This window comes from Dreissena polymorpha, chromosome 3, assembly GCF_020536995.1.
Source record: "Dreissena polymorpha isolate Duluth1 chromosome 3, UMN_Dpol_1.0, whole genome shotgun sequence".
Taxonomy (NCBI): domain Eukaryota; kingdom Metazoa; phylum Mollusca; class Bivalvia; order Myida; family Dreissenidae; genus Dreissena; species Dreissena polymorpha.
In genome coordinates, this window is record NC_068357.1 from 12,448,501 (window position 1) to 12,468,906 (window position 20,406).

At 36.3% G+C, this 20,406-nt stretch overlaps 1 protein-coding gene across 1 annotated transcript in view; it reads right to left on the reverse strand.

The window, feature by feature from the left end:
* The window catches only part of LOC127873010 (microtubule-associated proteins 1A/1B light chain 3C-like), a 29,303-nt gene that overhangs the window by 8,709 nt on the left and 188 nt on the right, over positions 1-20,406 (reverse strand). The window contains exons 2-3 of the mRNA XM_052416546.1: positions 17,509-17,564; positions 676-782 (exon numbers count right to left, since the gene is read on the reverse strand). Of these exons, the coding sequence (XP_052272506.1) occupies positions 676-782; positions 17,509-17,564 (163 nt within the window). The remainder of the gene's footprint in view (positions 1-675; positions 783-17,508; positions 17,565-20,406) is intronic.

Genomic DNA, 20,406 nt, shown 5'->3' on the forward strand with positions numbered 1-20,406 from the left:
TATCTAAGTGATAAAAGCCGGTTATAGAGAGGAATCAAATTTCATCTTACAAAACTATGGACTTATCCTCTTGACATTACTTTCACATTATAGCATTTGTAATGCCACCAGAGTAACCACATACGTCAAAGCATTCTTTAAATATTGTGCAGAAACTTCTTTTGTGGGATAGGCACCTATGGTCTTGATCTTTCACTGCTTGATCAACATTTATATGGCCCGTTCCCTGTGAAAAGGGGGTTGAATGCATATGCCTAAAGTGTCATCCCAGATTAGCCTGTGAAGTCTGCACAGGCTAATCAGAGACAACACTTTCTGCTTTTCTGGTATTTTTTGTTTAAATATAGTCTCTTCTTAACAAAAATCCAGTTTAGGCGGAAAAGTCGCCCCTGATTAGCCTATGCAGACTGCACTAACTAATCTTGGACGATAATTTACGCATATGCATTCAATAATCTTTTCACAGAACACAGCCCATACATTTGGGTTTTCCTTTCCTGTGAATAAGCTTTCATACCATTACTTGAACGAAGATAAAAGAATTACTGAGAGATATCTTGAGAAAACAAATTGGTAAATGGACACTCTTACTGATCTACCTACTAAGGTACAAACCAATATACACTCACTTCGTTAAAAGTAGGTATAACTTTATTGCACTTCCCATTCACTTACCGTATGATAGTAGCAAACTGTGACATAGAGAGCTCTTGAGGCACTAGAAACTTGGTCTTGTCCAACACTGGAAGGCTTTGTTCTTTGTAATATCGTTCCACAATGACCTGAAATACAAGAGGACAGGTCAATGAAAGTAAAATGACAGGTCAATGAATGTGAAATATCATGTAGATGAATGTAAGATGAAAGGTCAACCTTTGTAATTTGTCAGGTCCAGTGCTCCAGCTAGGATTTGAAAAGGGCAGGGGGGCCTTTTTGTCAAAAGGGGACTTTCATCACACAGTATTTTATCAAAAGGGCACTTTCCACACGCAGTATTTTATCAAAAGGGCACTTTCCACACGCAGTATTTTATCAAAAGGGCACTTTCCAGACGCAGCATTTTATCAAAAGGGCACTTTCCACACGCAGTATTTTATCAAAAGGTCACTTTCCACATGCATTATTTTATGAAAAGGGCACTTTCCACGCGCAGTATTTTATCAAAAGGGCACTTTCCACACGCAGTATTTTATCAAAAGGGCACTTTCCACATGCAGTATTTTATCAAAAGGGCACTTTCCACACGCAGTATTTTATCAAAAGGGCACTTTCCACATGCAGTATTTTATCAAAAGGGCACTTTCCACACACAGTATTTTATCAAAAGGGCACTTTCCACATGCAGTATTTTATCAAAAGGGCACTTTCCACACGCAGTATTTTTTCAAAAGGGCACTTTCCACATGCAGTATTTTATCAAAAGGGCACTTTCCACATGCAGTATTTTATCAAAAGGGCACTTTCCACATGCAGTATTTTATCAAAAGGGCACTTTCCACATGCAGTATTTTATCAAAAGGGCACTTTCCACACGCAGTATTTTATCAAAAGGGCACTTTCCACATGCAGTATTTTATCAAAAGGGCACTTTCCACATGCAGTATTTTATCAAAAGGGCACTTTCGAGCGAGCTGGCGTATCTGGAATTCTTCCTATTGCATGTTAATTTATGTTATTAATAATTGTTAGAATCTATTATGCCCATTATTATTAAACCATTCAAATATAATGTCTACAATGATAACTACATTAATTACACTATAATAATAGATTTATTAATTATCATGTTTTTTTAAGGGCAGGGGGGGCCCTAGGAAGGGCAGGGTGGAGGTTCGGAGGGGCAGGGCGGGGCGCCCTTCAATTTAGGCCTAGCTGGAGCACTGGTCAGGTCAATGAATATAAGATTTCAGGTCAATGAATGTAAGATTTCAGGTCAATGAATGTAAGATTTCAGGCCAATAAATGTAAGATTTCAAGTCAATAAAGGTAAGATTACAGGTCAATGTGTTTAAGATTTCACGTCATTGAATGTAAGATTTCAGGTCAATGAATGTAAGATTTCAGGTCAATAATGTAAGAGCTCGGGTAAATAAATGTAAGATTTTAAGTCAATAAAGGTAAGATTTCAGGTCAATGAATGTAAGAGTTCGTGTCAATGAATGTAAGATTTCAGGTCAATGAATGTAAGAGTTCGGGTAAATGAATGTAAGATTTCAGGCCAATAAATGTAAGATTTCTAGTCAATAAATGTAAGATTTCAAGTCAATAATGGTTAGATTTCAGGTCAATGAATGTAAGATTTCAGGTCAATGAATGTAAGATTTCAGGTCAATGAATGTAAGATTTCAGGTCAATGAATGTAAGAGCTCGGGTAAATAAATGTAAGATATCAGGTCAATGAATGTAAGATTTCAGGTCAATGAATGTAAGATTTCAGGTTGATGAATGTAATATGTCAGGTTAATGAATGTAAGATGTCAGTTCTACAATTGAAATGTGTAGGTTGGTGAATGTAATATGTCAGGTTGATGTATGTAATATGTCAGGTCAATGAATATAAGGGTCTGGTAAAGGAATGTTAGATGTCACATCAATGAACCTTAGATGTCAGGTCTATAATTGAAATATGTAGGTTGATGAATGTAAGATGTCAGGCCAATGAATATTGATATCAGGTCAATGAATTTAAGATGTAAGTTCAATGAATGTAAGATGTCACATTAATAAATGTAAGATGTCAAATCAATGTATGTTAGATATCAGGTAAATTATTTAAGATGTAAGGTCAATGAATGTAAGATGTCACATCAATGAATGTAAAATGCTGGGTTGATGAATGTTATATGTCAGGTCAATGAATGTAAAATGGCAGTAATGAATGTCAGATGTCAGGTCAATGAATGTAAGATGTCAGGTTAATGAATGCCAGATGTCAGGTAATCAAATGTTACAGGGTGAGGCAATGAATAAAATAAGACAAGGTATTTAGATAAACGCAAGGTGTCATGTCAATTAATGTAAGAATTCAGGTCAATTAAATGTTACAATAATGTACTCTTTATAACAGATGCCAGGTCAATAAATGTAAAGTGACTGGTCAATGATTGTGAGCTGACAGGTCAATGATTGCACGGTGACTTGTCAAGTTTTTAACAAATGTCTAAAAGTTAAGGTCAGTATGAAAATGCCCCACAAATGAAGGCTTCGTTGCAAACAAAGTGTATGCTGCAACAGAAGCTTCTTCAGATATAGATTTGACTTTTTTTTATTTTGTTAGAGAAACTTTGAAAGAAAAGCAATATAATTAAATTCCAGCTGTTTTTAAAATTATTTTGACCACTTATAATTAAATATATAGATGACTCCTCAAGGAAAAACTTTTGTTCATTATAACCTGTTTAATTTAGCTTCATTTGAGCACAATTGCAGCAAATGTTATGGCTTATTGAAAAGATAGAAAGAATGCTCGAACAATTGGCATCGAATCTGTTATCTCCCAGTAGCTAGATGGACACCATATCCACTATGCTATCAGGCCCTTAACAATTCTAAACAATCTGATCAACAGAAACACCAAAATAATGGAACACTGGACAAGATGATCAAACGTGTTGTTTAATGCAGTTTACATCCTTCATCCTTGCCAAAGTTAAATTAAATAAGGCTCTCTCATCTGTACAAATGAAACAGAAAACTTGTTTATGATTTTATAGTTCATCCTTTTATAGGAATGCAACAATGCTCCATAATCACGTACAATTGGTTATGCCCATTACTTTTCCACACTAGATGCAGTGGGCAGCATATTGCATCAAGGGACCATACCACTTTAGAATCCATTACTGGTAGTGTTTTCCTTGCCATCAGGTGAGAGCTGTGGCCGGAGGGATGGAAGAAACAATCAAAACACATGATCCAACTCACTTTTGATAATTTTGATTTTTAAAGCTGTATCATCACCAAGAAAGGAAGAAAATTAATGTTGATAGTATTTGTCCATAGTGCTCTTTTAGTATTGCATACAAAACAAGCAAGGTCAAAAGAACATTTTGAAAAAAGGGCAACACCTACTAAACCTGTTAAAATTTACCTCCTCGAGGGGATCTCAAAAAAGGGCAGATTTGCTGGAACTAAAAAAGTAGAGTTTTTGATTTAAGAAATGTTCAAAAAGGGAAAATAAATCTTAGCTATTAAGAATCATCTTTTAACCCTTTGCATGCTGGGAAATTTGTTGTCTGCTAAAATGTCGTCTGCTGAATTTCTAAAATTAGCATTTTCTTCGATTTTTTTCAAAGAATACTATCAGAATAGCAAACAGTTTGGATCCTGATGAGACGCCACGTTCTGTGGCGTCTCATCTGGATCCAAACTGTTTGCAAAGGCCTTTAAAATTTGGTTCCCGCACTGAAAGGGTTAAGAATCAGCTTCCTAGACATAATGGCAATTTTCCTGATCATTTTCATTCAGGACACGATCTGCAAAGTTATAAATTATAATTAGCAAAACACAACACCTGGTTTGTACAATTTATACATGACATTTTATTTAATCATTATTTTACTCATACAACAATTCCAACAAGCAAATTCGTTGAATTGATATCCCCCGCCAATATACTTCTGGACACAAAAGTTTTCTGGACGGATGGACAACACCAGCGTGCATCATCCTCTTATCCATATATATACTCATACCAAGTTTCAATGAAATCTGTCAAAGCACTTCCAAGATATGGCTCCAGACACAAAAAAAGCATTTGTTCAAGATACAAAGGGCCATAACTCTGTTATTAACAGATGGTGTACAATGCCATTTGGTGTGCATCATCCTCTTATCCATATACATACTCATACCAAGTTTCAATGAAATCCGCCAGAGCACTTCCAAAATATGGCTCCGGACACAAAAAAGCATTTTTTCAAGATACAAAGGGCCATAACTCTGTTATTAACAGATGGTGTACAATGCCATTTGGCGTGCATCATCCTCTTATCCATATATATACTCATACCAAGTTTCAATGAAATCCGCCAAAGCACTTCCAAAATATGGCTCCAGACACAAAAGTGCCGGACGGACAGATGGAAGGACGGAAAGACGGACGGACGGATGGACAACGCCAAAACAATATCCCTCCGCCTATGGCGGGGTATAACAAGAACAAAATCTATAACAGCAAATCATCATAAGAGCAGTAATATTTTGTATTCCTCTCTTCAAAACACGACATAGTGATGGTTTTCTTCATAACCAAGCACCTTTACACCAATGTCAATTAAAGTAAGTGCTTTCTATTTAAAACAAAGCTGTACAAGATAATCATAATGTTTCAATATTGATTCAACAACATTGATTCAAATGTCAGCATATAAATATCAGGCACTAAACAAATCAACCAAGAATAGCCTGCATCTGCAGGAAACGTGTTTATGACATGACTGGATAAATTTCCCATTATCATGCAATCGCTGCCTTCAACCATAACTTCCAGGCAACAAGGGTTTCAAAGTCTGGTGACAATCATTAATCAAAGCGCTGAAGGCACTGAAGTTGTTCGCTGTTGTCGTCCTTGATTAGCTTGTGCGCATTGCACAGGCTAATCAGTGTGCACAGGCTAATCTTATTTGACATGCATTTAGCCCCGTTTTCCCTGCAAGCAGCCAATATGTACAGATTTCAATGATAAACACTAGACTGGCCAATGTGGTCTAACAAGCTGGTATATACACTCACTACAGAAGTAGAGCAGAAGCATTTGTCGTCTGCAGTGCAGACAGGCAGCGGTAATCGTTCCTAGCATAGTGAGTTGTGGTTCTTACCGTAGCTAAGGCTTCTAAGCACATACTGATTTGCAAAATATGCTCTGTAAATTTAGTCGGCCGCTAACGCGACCAACTAAAAACAAGAGGGCCAAGATGGTACTTAGTTTGCTCACCTGAGCGGAGTCGGTTCACTTAATCTTTACCAAACGTCAAACTTGACCTAGATATTGTCAAGACAAACATCCTGGTCAAGTTTCATCATTATTGAACCAAAACTCTGGCGTATGGAGTGTTCTTGTTAGATTTTACCTGGTGACCTATATTTTGAGTTGACCCCCCTTACCAAACATCAAACTTTGCTTACAAAAATAATTATTTTGACCAAGATTCATAAAATTATTTATAAAATTGTGACCTCTAGAGTGTTAACAAGGATTTTGTATAATATAATGAAAATTTGGACAATCTAAGGGCAATAATTATGGCATTAATTATGTGATTTTGCTCATTATCAAACATGACTGAGATCTTCCAGCAACTTTTATAAAGAATGCTTTAGAACTGTGAATGCTAGAGTGTTTACAAACCAAATGTGGAGGAACCGACGTTCTAAAACCTCACCTGAGCAATCAGGTGAGCAAAAAAGTGTATATCACCGATCTGAGCCATTTTCCAACTTGTCAGAGAAATCAATAAAACCAATGTATTGACTAAGTTTCACAATGATTAGGCAAAAAATTAGACTTCTATAGTGTTCGATCACAAGGTTTCTCTCCAGTCATATAAGGAAAACTGCCTTACCCCCCTGGCGCCCATGTTTTTTGACCGATCGGGACCATTTGCGAACTCATCTGAGATATATATTAAACCAATCATTTCACCAAGTTTCATGATGATTTGGAAAAAAATATGACTTCTAGAGTGTTCACAAGCTTTTTTTACTATATAAATATAAGAAAACTGCCCCCCCCCCCCCCCCCCTGGCAGCCATAGTATTCAACTGACTGGAACCATTTTTTAACTCAACTCTCGTATCAAGGAAACAAATGTACTGACCAAATTTCATGAAAATTGGGACAAAAATGTGACTTCTAGAGTGCTCACATGTTTACACTATTTACATATAGAGAAAAATGCCCCGCCCACTGGCGGCCATGTTTTTCACCAATCTGGACCATTTTCGAAATTGTCTGAGACGTCAATAAAACCAATGTTTTGTCCAACTTTCATAATGATTGAGCAAAAATTGTGACTTTAGTGGGTTTACAAGGTTTCTCTTTAGCCAAATAAGGAAAACTGCCCCGCCAGCTGGCGGCCATGTTTTTCAACGGACCAGAACCACTTTTGAACTCAACCAACATATCATTAAGACAAACATTTTGACAACATGAAGATTGGGCATGAAATGTGACTTCTACAGTGTTAACAAGGTTGTTTTGTTTTTTTGACCTTATGACCTAGTTTTTGACCCAGCATGACCCAGTTTCCAACTCCATCGAGATATCATTGGTACAAATCTTCTGACCAAGTTTTATGAAGATCGGAAAAAAATGTGGCCTCTAGAGTGTTTACAAGGTATCTCTATAGCCAAATAAGGAAAACTGCCCCGCCCACTGGCGGCCATGTTTTTCGACAGACCAGAACCACTTTTGAACTCAACCAACATATCATTAAGACAAACATTTTGGCAAAGTTACATGAAGATTGGGCATGACTTCTACAGTGTTTACAAGGTTTTTCTTTTTTTGACCTAGTGACCTAGTTTTTGACCCGGCATGACCAATTTTCGAACTCGACGGAGATTTCATTGGGACGAAGCTTCTGAAGATTGGACAATAAATGTGGCTTCTAGAGTGTTTACGAACAAATGTGGACGGACGGACAGACGAAGGACAAAGACCGGTCACAAAAGCTCACCTGAGCAATCAGGTGAGCTAAAAACTGACCTATCTGCTTGTATGAAAGCATTTCTATGGATTGTATAAGATGAAGAGATATATTTCAAGAACAAATGATTTGATAAAGATTAATTCTGTTTGGGACCTCTGAAGTGTTCACAGTGTTTCATTATAGCCACATTAGGTAAACTGTGCTCCAGATAGCAGTGTTTTTAAATGGACCAGAACAATTTTTCAAACTAAGCCGAGACATCATTTGAACAAAATTTATTGTTTTAAGCAAGTTTTATTAAGATTGGAAACACAAAAACAAGAGTTCTTGAGTGTTCACATAAATAAGTTTTATAATATCAGTGTTCACAAGGTTCCATTATAGCCATATTACGAAAACTGCCCCGCCCCTGAAAGACATGCTTTTTAACAAATCAGAACCTTTTTCAAACTCAGCTGAGGTATCATTTGAACAAAATGTTCTCAGCTCATTTAATAAAGATTGACTGGACAAAAAATGTGATTTGTATAATTTGATTACTATTTGATTTGAGTTATCATAGGAAATTAGACTTAAAATGTAGCATCAAGAGTGTTCAAATTGTAAATGTGAACCATGCACCAAGAAAGATGCACCGCTGATAAAAGGCGTCCATAAAAGCTCTCCATGAGCTCAGCTGTTCCATCATTAAGTCCTTGTAACCTTTGATACATTATATTTACCTATGACATTTCATGTTTTATTCAATATTGTCAAGGATTGGCAAATAAAAGATCATAGAACAATCTTGCTTCAGCATCACATAACAATGTCATGCCATTACAGTACGCTTACATATTGCCTCTAACTATGAATTTTATTGGGGTTTTTTCATTTTTGTTCCGAGACCTTTTCATGTGTAAGGCTGTGTTGCCATTAAATATTTCTAAATTTTATTAAACTGGCAATACACGATTATTACATAAAATTATTTAAAAAAATCAAACTAATTGCATTTGTTTAGCTTTATAGATTAACCCTTTACCACTTAGATATGTATACATGCAAAATAGCTAAAGACATATCATGGAAAAACGGGTCTTATGCCATGTGTGGCTATTCTGGACAGAGGCTTCTCCTGTCTTCAGATGAGACTATGCAACCTTAAGCCTGACTTTGAAGCGAACTTGGTAGCTGGTAACAAGACAATGTGAGTTTTTGCCACAGGCAGCAGTATCATAAAAAAAATTATTGCCTCCCCCCCATCGAAAAAACACATGTTCCCATGCAGTTGCTGACAAAAAGCAACTGGGTTCGTTAAAAGACAGTAAAAGCAACGAGATTACACTACTAACCGATCTCCTGCTCGGCTAATAACTTTAATATTCCATTAAATTCGACCTTCTCGCTACATGTCTGTGTTTTGCTGTCATATTTTGTCGATCGAATGCTCGCCATATCATAAAACGCCATATCATTGGCCAACACAATGAGAACAACCAACCAGATGACGCGTTATAAAATTAAAATGGTGTGCAATTGTAGATGAAACACCGAGTGACATATAGCGTGAAAGTCAAATTTAATTGAATATTAAAGGGGGGGGGGGGGTAGGGTCCCAGGGGGGGGGGGGGGCAAATTTATGATACTGCTGCCTGTGGTTTTGGCCACATATGGCATGATACCAATATTTGCATGTACAGGTCAATTTAGAAAAGAACGACATATGGAACCAAACTCCACACTTTATAACTGTAAAATCAAATATGACATTTTACTCACCATTAATTGAAATCAATGTCCCACTATATGTATATGGATTATGCACAACATTTTGATCATTTTACTGATTGCTCAAATTAATTGGTACATTTTGCAATTTTCCTGTCATGAAGACATTACAAACTAAATCTTGACAAAACAATGGCCATGATGTTCATAGATAATCAAACTTAATATCACACATTATCAGATACTCTTTCTCCAAACCCTGATATTTGACGCACATCATGTCTCCTTGAACGGTCAATGTCAACACCCCAGGTAGACATCAACTGCGTCTCAAATCTACCAAGATACCGTGTACCAAAGAAACAATACTAGTTCTAGGTCAGTGTCCACAAACTAAGTCACACGTGTTCACATGATACTGCAGTAAGGATGATAAATTATCATTATATGACAAAGTTCAAGAGGATTCAATATACTAGTATGAGAGGTGATTCATCACTGAGTTGTTGATCACATTCTACAGTGTGATCATGCCAGAGGATTTAAAATAACATTACTACTCAAAATCAACGAAAATTTCGTACAATATTTCGTAAAATAAAGATAAACAATTAAAAAACATTGTTCCTTATGGCAATTGCCGAAATTTCAACACCAGATGTGGTCTGGTAAAATAGATGTTTGTGGATACAAAATGCTCGTTTTTATTATGGTTTTAACATGGTACCATTTTAGTGTTCGTGTGTCGTATGAATACATGTAGATATATTCGCAGGAAATTAGCATGGAATTTATTGTGGTCACAAATAAATACAAACGAGCATTTTGTATCTACAAAAATCTATGTAATCATACCATATCTAGCGTTGAAATTGTGGCTATTGCTATAAGGAACACTGATTGTTTAGGTGTAAACTTTATTTTTCGAAATACTTTACGAAATTTTCGTTGATTTGAGCGTTATAAAGACTTTAATTAACTTTGTTCTTTTCAACTCACAGAGCACTTAATTTCTACTGCTAAGTCAATAGTGTCATATTTATTTACATTTCACAATATGTCAGTTTAAAACATGACAAAGTGTTCACAATTTTCTCACTATTTTCTTATTTATTCTAAAATAAACATAAATAAATTTTATGACAAAAAGTGCCAAAAGAAGTGTTCAATAAAATAGGATTAATTAATGCCATTATTTGATTTCATGCATTAATTGATTATAACACTTACTATCAAACCAATTTTAAATGGCAACCACAATAAAATAACCTTTTGCAACAATTACATGGCCTTGAAATGAACATAAATTTCTGTACATGTACAATAGAATGGAGAAGATACCAAATTGAAAACTGAGATCATCTTCCAAAGGTTTTGCTATCAATCAACATTGTCACCATTTGGGACAAATTTACACAACTTCAAGAGTGGGAACTTTAAATATTAAATATTATCTCCTAAAACTTGTTTGAAAATATACTGAGAGTCTAACACTGGAACATAAGCTGCCAGCTTCTGTCAGATATAATTAATGACTAGAACTCCGCGAGTTGGATGTGTTGCCTGATAGTAGCATACCTGTTTTGATTGTTTACTATTATATCGGGGATGGGACATTAATTCTAAATGTTGTTACAATCAAACTTTTAACCTTTTTTGATTTCGTTTCATTTGATGTCAGACAAAACCGTCAAAATGGGTTAACCAAAAAAATGGCCCATTTCAATAAGTCTAAGTGAAAAATAAGGTCAAGGTCAAAATGAGGTTGGGTGATGCTGGTGTGAGCAGGGTGATGTGAGACAACATCCATGCAAGTATCAAAGCTCTGTAGCAAGCGGTATTCAGTCAGACGAAACGGTCAAAAAAGGGTTAACAAAGATTTTCGTACGTACGGAAGGACAGGACAAACGCTATATGCATCCTGCATCGTAGATGCCGAGGGCATAAAAAAAATCTATCAAAAAATTTTAATGTTTAAAGTAAAGCTCAAGACATAGTTGTTAATAACCTTTTTGGGGTCACGGTCGCAGATTTCAAAATCTAAACGCGGACCCTAAGTTTAAGGTCAAAGTCACAGGAGTCAAAACTTTTATGTGCATGTAAAGGTCTTGTCCAAATACACATGCGTAACAAATATGGAAGCAATATCTGAAGGGACACAGACTTTATGAGCTTTTTTTAAATAGCAGTTGCAGATTTCGAAACCTGAACGCGGTCCCCAAGTAAAACAAGAGATGTGTTCGTCAGAAACACAATGACCCATACTGCTCTGCTTTGAAATAATTTTTTTTTTTTTTTTTTTTACCTTTGACCTTGAAGAATAACCTTGACCTTTCACCACTCAAAATGTGCAGCTTCATGAGATACACATGCATGCCAAATATCAAGTTGCTATCTTCAATATTGCAAAAGTTATGGTCAACGTCAAAGTTTTTTAGGACGGACGGACAGACTGACATACTGACGGACAATTCAACTGCTATATGCCACCCTACCGGGGGCATAAACATTTCATGCGCATGGAAAGGTGTTGTCCAGATACACAAGCTTACCAAATATGAAAGCAATATCTGGGATAAGGGACACAGTAGGTATGAGCCTTTTTCGAATCGCGGTCGCAAATTTCAAAACCTGAACGCTGACCTCAAGTTCAAGGTCAAGGTCACAGGGGTAAAAATTTGTATGCGCATGGAAAGGTCAGTTGCCCAGATACACATGCATACCAAATATGAAAGCAATATCTGAAGGGACACTAGTTATGAGCCTTTTTCTGCGGTCGCAGATTTCGAAACCTGAACGCTGACCTCAAGTTCAAGGTCAAGGTCACGGGGGTAAAAAATTGTATGCGCAGGGAAAGGTGTTGTCCAGATACACATGCATGCCAAACAAAAGCAATATCTGAAAGGACACAGAAGTTATGAGCCTTTTTTCAAAAAGTGTGACGCCGCGGGCGGCCGCCGCCGGCACAGCCGAAGCAAGTAACACCTGTCCCTTTACCATAGTCAGGCTACACGAAAATAAGCAAGATCATACGATCATACAAGCCAGAAGGCAAAACTGAAATTACTGAAGCGTGTGACTATGTCACAGACAATGTTTTTACTGCAATTTAATAGTTTTATCTACAGGCAGTTATTGGATAAACTGTCACTGTGTAAGTAATTGTACAAATAACAAGAATAGGCACAAACTGTCACAAAGCACAATTATTATAACCATAATTAGAGCCTTTTAAAACATGAGAATTGTAAAAATCAGACATGACCAAATGCAGTTGTGAAAATATGAAAATGTAAGAGGGAATTGAGATCTTTGCTGTTCAGATGTTTGGTCTTTTTTTCAGATGTTAATTGTGTTGTTGTACTTTGTTTTAGTACATAATTTTGATACATGAATGCAGCATACTGTTTCACTGACGTTTGCATGATATTTGATGATTTTTGCTATTTGTGTTTGTCATGCGTGCAAAATGTCATTATATAGAAATGAGGCTTATTATAACTTCTTGTTCTTTATATAACTTTGACATTTATACAAGTAATAATTACTTATAGAGTCACTGACCTTCATTAAATAGTTTTTTATGATTTAATTGTTAATTATATGGCAATATTAACTAACATATAAGATTGCAAAAAAAAGTCGTGACCATTTTTTACGGACAGTGACACCCCTGATCTTCTAACAAACATGTATTACAACGATCTAATTGGGATAATTGACATCATAAAATGTTGCTAGCCAGTAAACATCTGAATTTCACAAAGTAAAAAAACTAAATAATTAACTACTTTAAATATTATTATATCATTCATAACTGGCAAACTATTACTACATACACTCATGAAATCATTACTTTATTTGATTGTCAAACAAATATTTCAAAAACTAAAAACTAGATAAGCAATAAGTAGGACTTGTGTCCCTAAGTGGATAAATAATTTAACATTTAATGATACATAACATATGTAAGTCTTTATATTACTGCACGGGAAATGAAATCTGAACTGACTCTTTATGTATTTCAAAACAGCTGATAAGAGCGGTAGAAAGCTCGATAATAGAACAATTAATGATAACAACAATGTACATATTATGTTAACCTATATAATGAAACATATCAGGGTGTTTTGTTTTTCAACTGTATACAGAAAGCATTGGTTAAAACATTCATGTGCTTTTGATCAACAATAGTGTTTAATTCATTTATGCCTAGTGGACTCTCCCATCCTTCCAAATTGGATCAATTTATTTCCAAAACTAGAGCTTTGTCACAGACGTGACGTATACCCCCTCGTGCCGCATTGACACAGACTATTTTGTATGCTGTCTTCACAAAACAAAAGAATCTAATTTATTGTGATTTTTAAGAATTATTATGCAAATATCATTTATGGCCATTTTTGACCTTTGAACTCAAAGTGTGACCTTGACATTGGAGATATTGACATAATTATTTTGTGCGACACACTGTCCAATGATTGTGAACAAATGGTTTTAAAATGTCAAAATGAACAACATAGTTATGGTCCCCAGACAAGCTCATTAATGTGGCCATTTTTGACCTTTGAACACAGTGTGACCTTGACCTTGGAAATATTGACATAATTCTTTCGCGTGATACACCGTCCAATTATGATGAACAAATGTGCCAAATGATTTAACAAGGGACAAAATTGTCACAAAACCAGGTTTTCATTGTGAAAAAAATCTGATAAAGGGAGACAACTCAAACTGAACTTTTGAAATGAACAAACAAAATTAACCCCCTTTGTAAGTTTGTTTTTAAAATAAATCTATTTTTAGTCGTGGCGACCTTGACATTGGAGATATTGATGTGATTCTTTCGTGCGACACACCGTCCCATGATGGTGAACAAATGTGCCAAATGATTTTAAAATCTCATAATGAATGACATAGTTATAGCACAGACAAGCTCATTTATGGCTATTTTTTACCTTTGAACTCAAAGTGTGACCTTGACCTTGGAGATATTGACGTAATTTTTTCGCGCGACACACCGTCTAATGATGGTTAACAAATGTGCCAAATGATTTTAAAATCTCACAATGAACGACAAAGTTATGGCCCGGACAAGCTTGTTCCGCCCGCCCGCCAGCCCGCCAGCCAGCCCGCCCGCATTCTCCAATCTAATAACCAGTTTTTTCCTTCGGAAAACCTGGTTAAAAATCTCACAATGAACCACACAGTTATGGCCCATACAAGCTCATTTATTGCCATTTTTGAACTTTGAACTCAAAGTGTGCCCTTGAATGACCTTTAAACTCAAAAAGTGACCTTAACCTTGAAGATATCATCGTAATTCTTTTGCGCGATACACCGTCCAATGTTGGTTAACAAATGTGCCAAACGATTTTAAAATCTCACAATGAACAATAGAGTTATGGCCCAGACAAGCTCATTTATGGCCATTTTTGACCTTTGAATTCAAAGTGTGACCTTGACCTTGGAGATATCGACATAATTCTTTTGCGCGACACACTGTCCAATGATGCCTGGTAAACAAATGTGCCAAATGATTTTAACATCTCACAATGAACAACATAGTTCTTGCCCGGACAAGATTTCGGGACAGACCAACTGACCGACAGACCAACCGACAAAGTGACTCCTATATAGCCCCCATTACCAATGGTAATTGGGGTATAATTAGGGATGTCTAGTATATTTATTTCTATATTTAGAATATTTCTTACAGAAATTCCTTTAAGCAAACAGCGCAGACCCTGATGAGACGCTGCATCATGCGGCGTCTCATCTGGGTCTACGCTATTTGCCAAGGCTTTTTTTCTAGACTCTAGGCATAAATGGGTTATAATACTAAACCTGCATAATTTTTTACATTTTATGTAACTCATCAGACAAAAAAATAATTTAACAAGAGATGTGTTTGTCAGAAACACAATGCCCCCTTTCTGTGCTGTTTGAAGCCATATATTTGACCTTTGACCTTGAAGGATGACCTTGACCTTTCACCACTAAAAATGTTCAGCTCCATGAGATACACAATGCATGCCAAATTTTAAGTTGCTATCTTCAACATTGCACAAGTTATGACCAATGTTAAAGTTTTCGGACAAAGGGACAGACTGACTGAGACAGTTTAAAAACTATATGCCACCCTTGGGGGGCATAAAAACTAGAACAGTCATTGAAGATGACTCATTTCAAGCTTGCAAAAACTTTGCTTATTAGTAAAATTCATCTTAAAATTGTGTCATGCTCAAATTGATCACACAAGTGAAAAGTTTCATATTGGTTATTGATTTGATAGCCTTAATTTAAGGGCGATTACTCTGCAACAAATAGATTGCATGCACACAATATAAGGTTGGACGCTACCACAAAGCAAAAACAACACTCCTATAATGTAATGTTTTAAAACAGAACACTGTTCGCAACACAAAGTACACATGAACAATGATGCAACAGTGTCTTTAATCTATATAAAATTGGTACAGAAAAATGGCACCATTCCCCATCTGACAATGTTTCCTAATTTAAAGGTAAAAATGTCCCAATTCCCATGAATATTCCCAAATCACCTAACAACAACAAATTTAGCAATGCTGATACTTTGGTTTTGCCACAACAATCGAGTGATTGATTGTTAACTAACAGACAGTGGAAGTAACTGCAGCAGGTTTGATAACAGCATTGATTGGCTTCTGTCGTCAATTACTTCGTAGTGTCAGAGAAAGGAAAGCTGATCAAAATCATAATGTTATACGTTTTCAGGGATTTATCTAGGCCTGCATCCTGCATCACTGACACATTAAAATCGGTGAAAACAATTTGTAACAAAGTATTAGCATCCTAGAGGACACATGCAAAATCTAGAGTTGTTTGTCCATGTTTCACAGAGCCCTCTTTGGCTATCAGGGGAACCTAGCCACATCCCTTATGAGGGTCAATTGTTGTGCTGTTTCCCTTTTCATGGTGGAAGACACAGTTATTTGGGACTTAAAATGCAGATTGAAGGCCCTGTTTCAATTTTTCGTGAGTTATCAAATTAGCATAATTACATGTGTAATCCGAAACACACTTACACATTTTTATGTTAACACCACTTTACCAAATTCTAGCTTCAAATAAACAGTGCTCATGTATTTCATGTTGATCCCTTGTCACAATAAAAGCGCACACAAATTATGCTTTTCATATATATAATGTCACATCATAAACATGCCAGGAAATGGTGGGTGTGTTGATTCTTTGTGAAACAAGCAAATTCGTTGAATTGATATCCCCGCCAATATGCTTCTGGACACTCATACCAAGTTTCAATGAAATCCGCCAAAGCACTTCCAAGATATGGCTCTGGACACACAAAAAAGGATTTTTTCAAGATTAAAAGGGCAATAACTCTGTTATTATCAGATGATGTACAATGTCATTTGGCGTGCATCATCCTTTTATCCATATATATACTCATACCAAGTTTCAATGAAATCCGCCAAAGCACTTCCAAGATATAGCTCCGGACGGACGGACGGAAGGACAACGCCAAAACAATATCCCTCCGCCTATGGCGGGGGATAATAACAACTTTCTAGCGCAGAGACCATTGAGATATTTTTAATTTGGTTTAAAAAAATCATTTTAGGATGCAAAAAATCACTGAATACGGACCAATACTGCAAGATTTTGTATGCTTCATGAAGGATGCTCATACTTTGATATGATGCTTTATTTTCCTTTTTTAATGCTTCAGTGAGGCACAACACAGACCTAGATTAATCTCTTTAAGGGCCAAATTTAAATCATTGGTCAATTTTTACACAGTTAGAGTAATGCTTCTGAAGATGCCAATAAACAGCTTATTAGATGAGCAGGACTTGGATAACCGGATTGTAGACGGAGTTAGAAAATAAATATTGGCCAAACCCTGGGCAAATCAATGTTTACTGTAGCTTGTGGGCGGAGTTAACTGAGTTCATTGACCAGATTGACTGCTGAGTTTTTTAACATCTTTGTATAAGAAAACAGTGAACATGCTGATTTTCGGATGTCCAAGGGACTTCCGCCATTTGTAAAACAGACATACAACTGCCGTTTTTCAGCGGAATTAATGGAAGCGCTGCTAAAAGCAGTATATAAGCGCAAAAATGAATACTTTACATACTGGAACTTTTGTTGGGAATTTGGATCTGATGCCTGCAACCTCTTCTTTTCTAGTAGCTGAAAATAAAACAATAAAACAAGATCATAAATGCAGAACATTTCAAAACAAAAGCTGCAATAGCGAAACACAATGCCCCCCTACTGCACTTTGAAGCCACACAGCAGCTATATATCCCAATTGAAAACATTATAACAAAGTTACAGTCTATTGATATTTGACAAAGTTATGGGCCATGCACAGTACCTGAAGCATTTTGTAAAAAATTGATGAAGTGTTAATTAAAAAAACTAGAGCTTTGTCACAGACATGACGAATACCCCCACATGCCGCATTGACACATAATATTTTGCATGTCGTCTTCACAAAAAACAGCGGACACCATGCTTAATCTTTAAATCGCACTAAGTGACCCCTTGACCTACTTTTTGACCCAGAATGGCCCATGTTCTAACTTTGCCTTAAGATCATCTCCATAAAACTTCTGACCAAGTTTGGTGAAGATCAGATGTAAACTACTTAAACTAGAGAGCGGACACCATGCTGAATGTTAAAAACGCACTAAGTGACCCCGTTACCTAGTTTAAGGCCCGGAATGGCCCATGTTCAAACTTGTCCTAGAGATCATTTAGATAAAACTTGTGACCAAGTTTGGTGAGGATTGGATGAAAACTACTTGAATTAGAGAGCGGACAACATGGTGAGGTTTAAAACATACAAAGATACCCCGTGACCTAGTTTTTGACCCGACATGACCCATATTCAAACTTGACCTAGACATCATCTAGATACAACTTCTGACCAAGTTTGGTGAAGATTGGATGAAAACTACTTGAATTAGAGAGCAGACAACATTGTGATGTTTAAAACGCACTAAGTGACCCCGTGACCTTGTTTTTGACCCGGCATGACCCATATTCAAACTTGCCCTAGACATTATCAAGATACAACTTCTGACCAATTTTGGTTAAGATTGGATAAAAACTACTTGAATTAGAGAGCGGACAACATGGCGAGGTTTTAAACACACTAAGTGAACCCGTGACCTAGTTTTTGATCCGGCATGGCCCATGTTCGAACTTGATCTACACATCATCAAGTTACAACTTCTGACCAAGTGTGGTGAAGATCGGATTTAAGCTACTTGAAATAGAGAGCGGACACCATGCCCAATGTGTAAAACGTACTAAGTGACCCTGTGACCTAGTTTTTGATCTGGCATGGCACATGTTCGAACTTGGCCTTCAGATCATCTAGATAAAACTTCTGACCAAGTTTGGTGAAGATCGGATGAAAACTACCTAAATAAGAGAGAGGATACCATGCTGAATGTGAAAAAAAAGCACTAAGTGACCCCTTGACCTAGTTTTTGACCTGGCAAGGCCCATGTTCGAACTTGGCCTTAAGATCATCTACATACAACTTCTGACCAAGTTTGGTGAAGATGGATGAAAACTACTTGAATTAGAGAGCGGACAACATGCTGAATGTTTAAAACGCACAAAGTGACCCCGTGACCTAGTTTTTGACCCGGCAAGGCCCATGTTCGAACTTGGCCTAGACATCATGTAGATACAACTTCTGACCAAGTTTGGTGAAGATCGGATGATCACTACTTGAATTAGAGAGCGGACACTTAATACGGACCGACAGACAGACAGACAGACTGACCAACAGACAGACAAGTTCACTCCTATATACCCCCCTAAACTTCGTTTGTGAGGGTATAATTTTAAAACCATGGACCATAACTCCGCTTAAAATAGATTGACCTGAATGAAACTCACAGTTTGTCTATAAGTCATGTAGGTAGACTCATTCACCAAAAATCAGCTCAACATCTGAAAGCGTTTTGTAAAAAATCTCAGGAACAGTTATTATTTAGAAAAAAATCCAAGGCCTATAACTTCGCCAAAATCAATGGACCAGAACGAAACTCACACTTCTTCTGCATGTCATGTAGGTATAATCACACACCAAATATCAAGTAAACTTCTGAAAATTAAATGCTGAACAGACAGTCCGAATGCTATATACCAACCTACAAGGGGCGTACATATATATATAAATATATATATATATATATATATATATATAGAACTATCAGAGGCACAACTCATAAAAACGGAGGTCCTGTACAGCGCTAGGATAGTATAATACCATTAGTTTTTCACATTTAATGACAATACCAAAAATTAAATATGATTAAAGTAACATTTATACTCAAAATCAACAATAAGCAATATTTTGTAAAATAAAGTTAACCAATAAAAAAAATCACTTTTCCTTACAGCAAAAGCCAAAATTTCAATTCTAGATGTGGTCTGGAAACATAGATTTAACAAGATACAAAATGCTCATTTTTATATTTTGTATGACAATATATTCCGTGTCAATTTCCCGCCACGTATCCGAACATTTACAAGGAAACGCAACACTGGCTTCGGGCAGCGTCAGAAGAACAACGTATTCATTGGAACTACATTATGCTTCCTTAGGCTGCCTGAAGGCAATCTCGCGTGTGGTCATAAATATTTGGATATCGTAATGTTTAACTCATGGGGTTTTATGCAGATTGGTTTATAATTTTTTATTCGTAAAAAATAATTCCCAAAGACAACAGATTAAGGCACTGCACCAGCCTGTCTTCATATTTACTAGGTAAACAAACATGTCAGACATTAGTCCAAATTTTTGACGCTCTTAAATATTAAGCTACTTTTTATATGGGTAATATTTGTTCCAAAGAATTTAGCCCATATAAAAAGTATCTCTAAATTCTTTGCGCGTCTTATAAATGAGACTAGTCAGACATATGTCACATACTCCACCCACCAACGACACATTGTAATTTGTAGCATATCATGATATCGTACATATACAAATTAAATTTACTCTTTA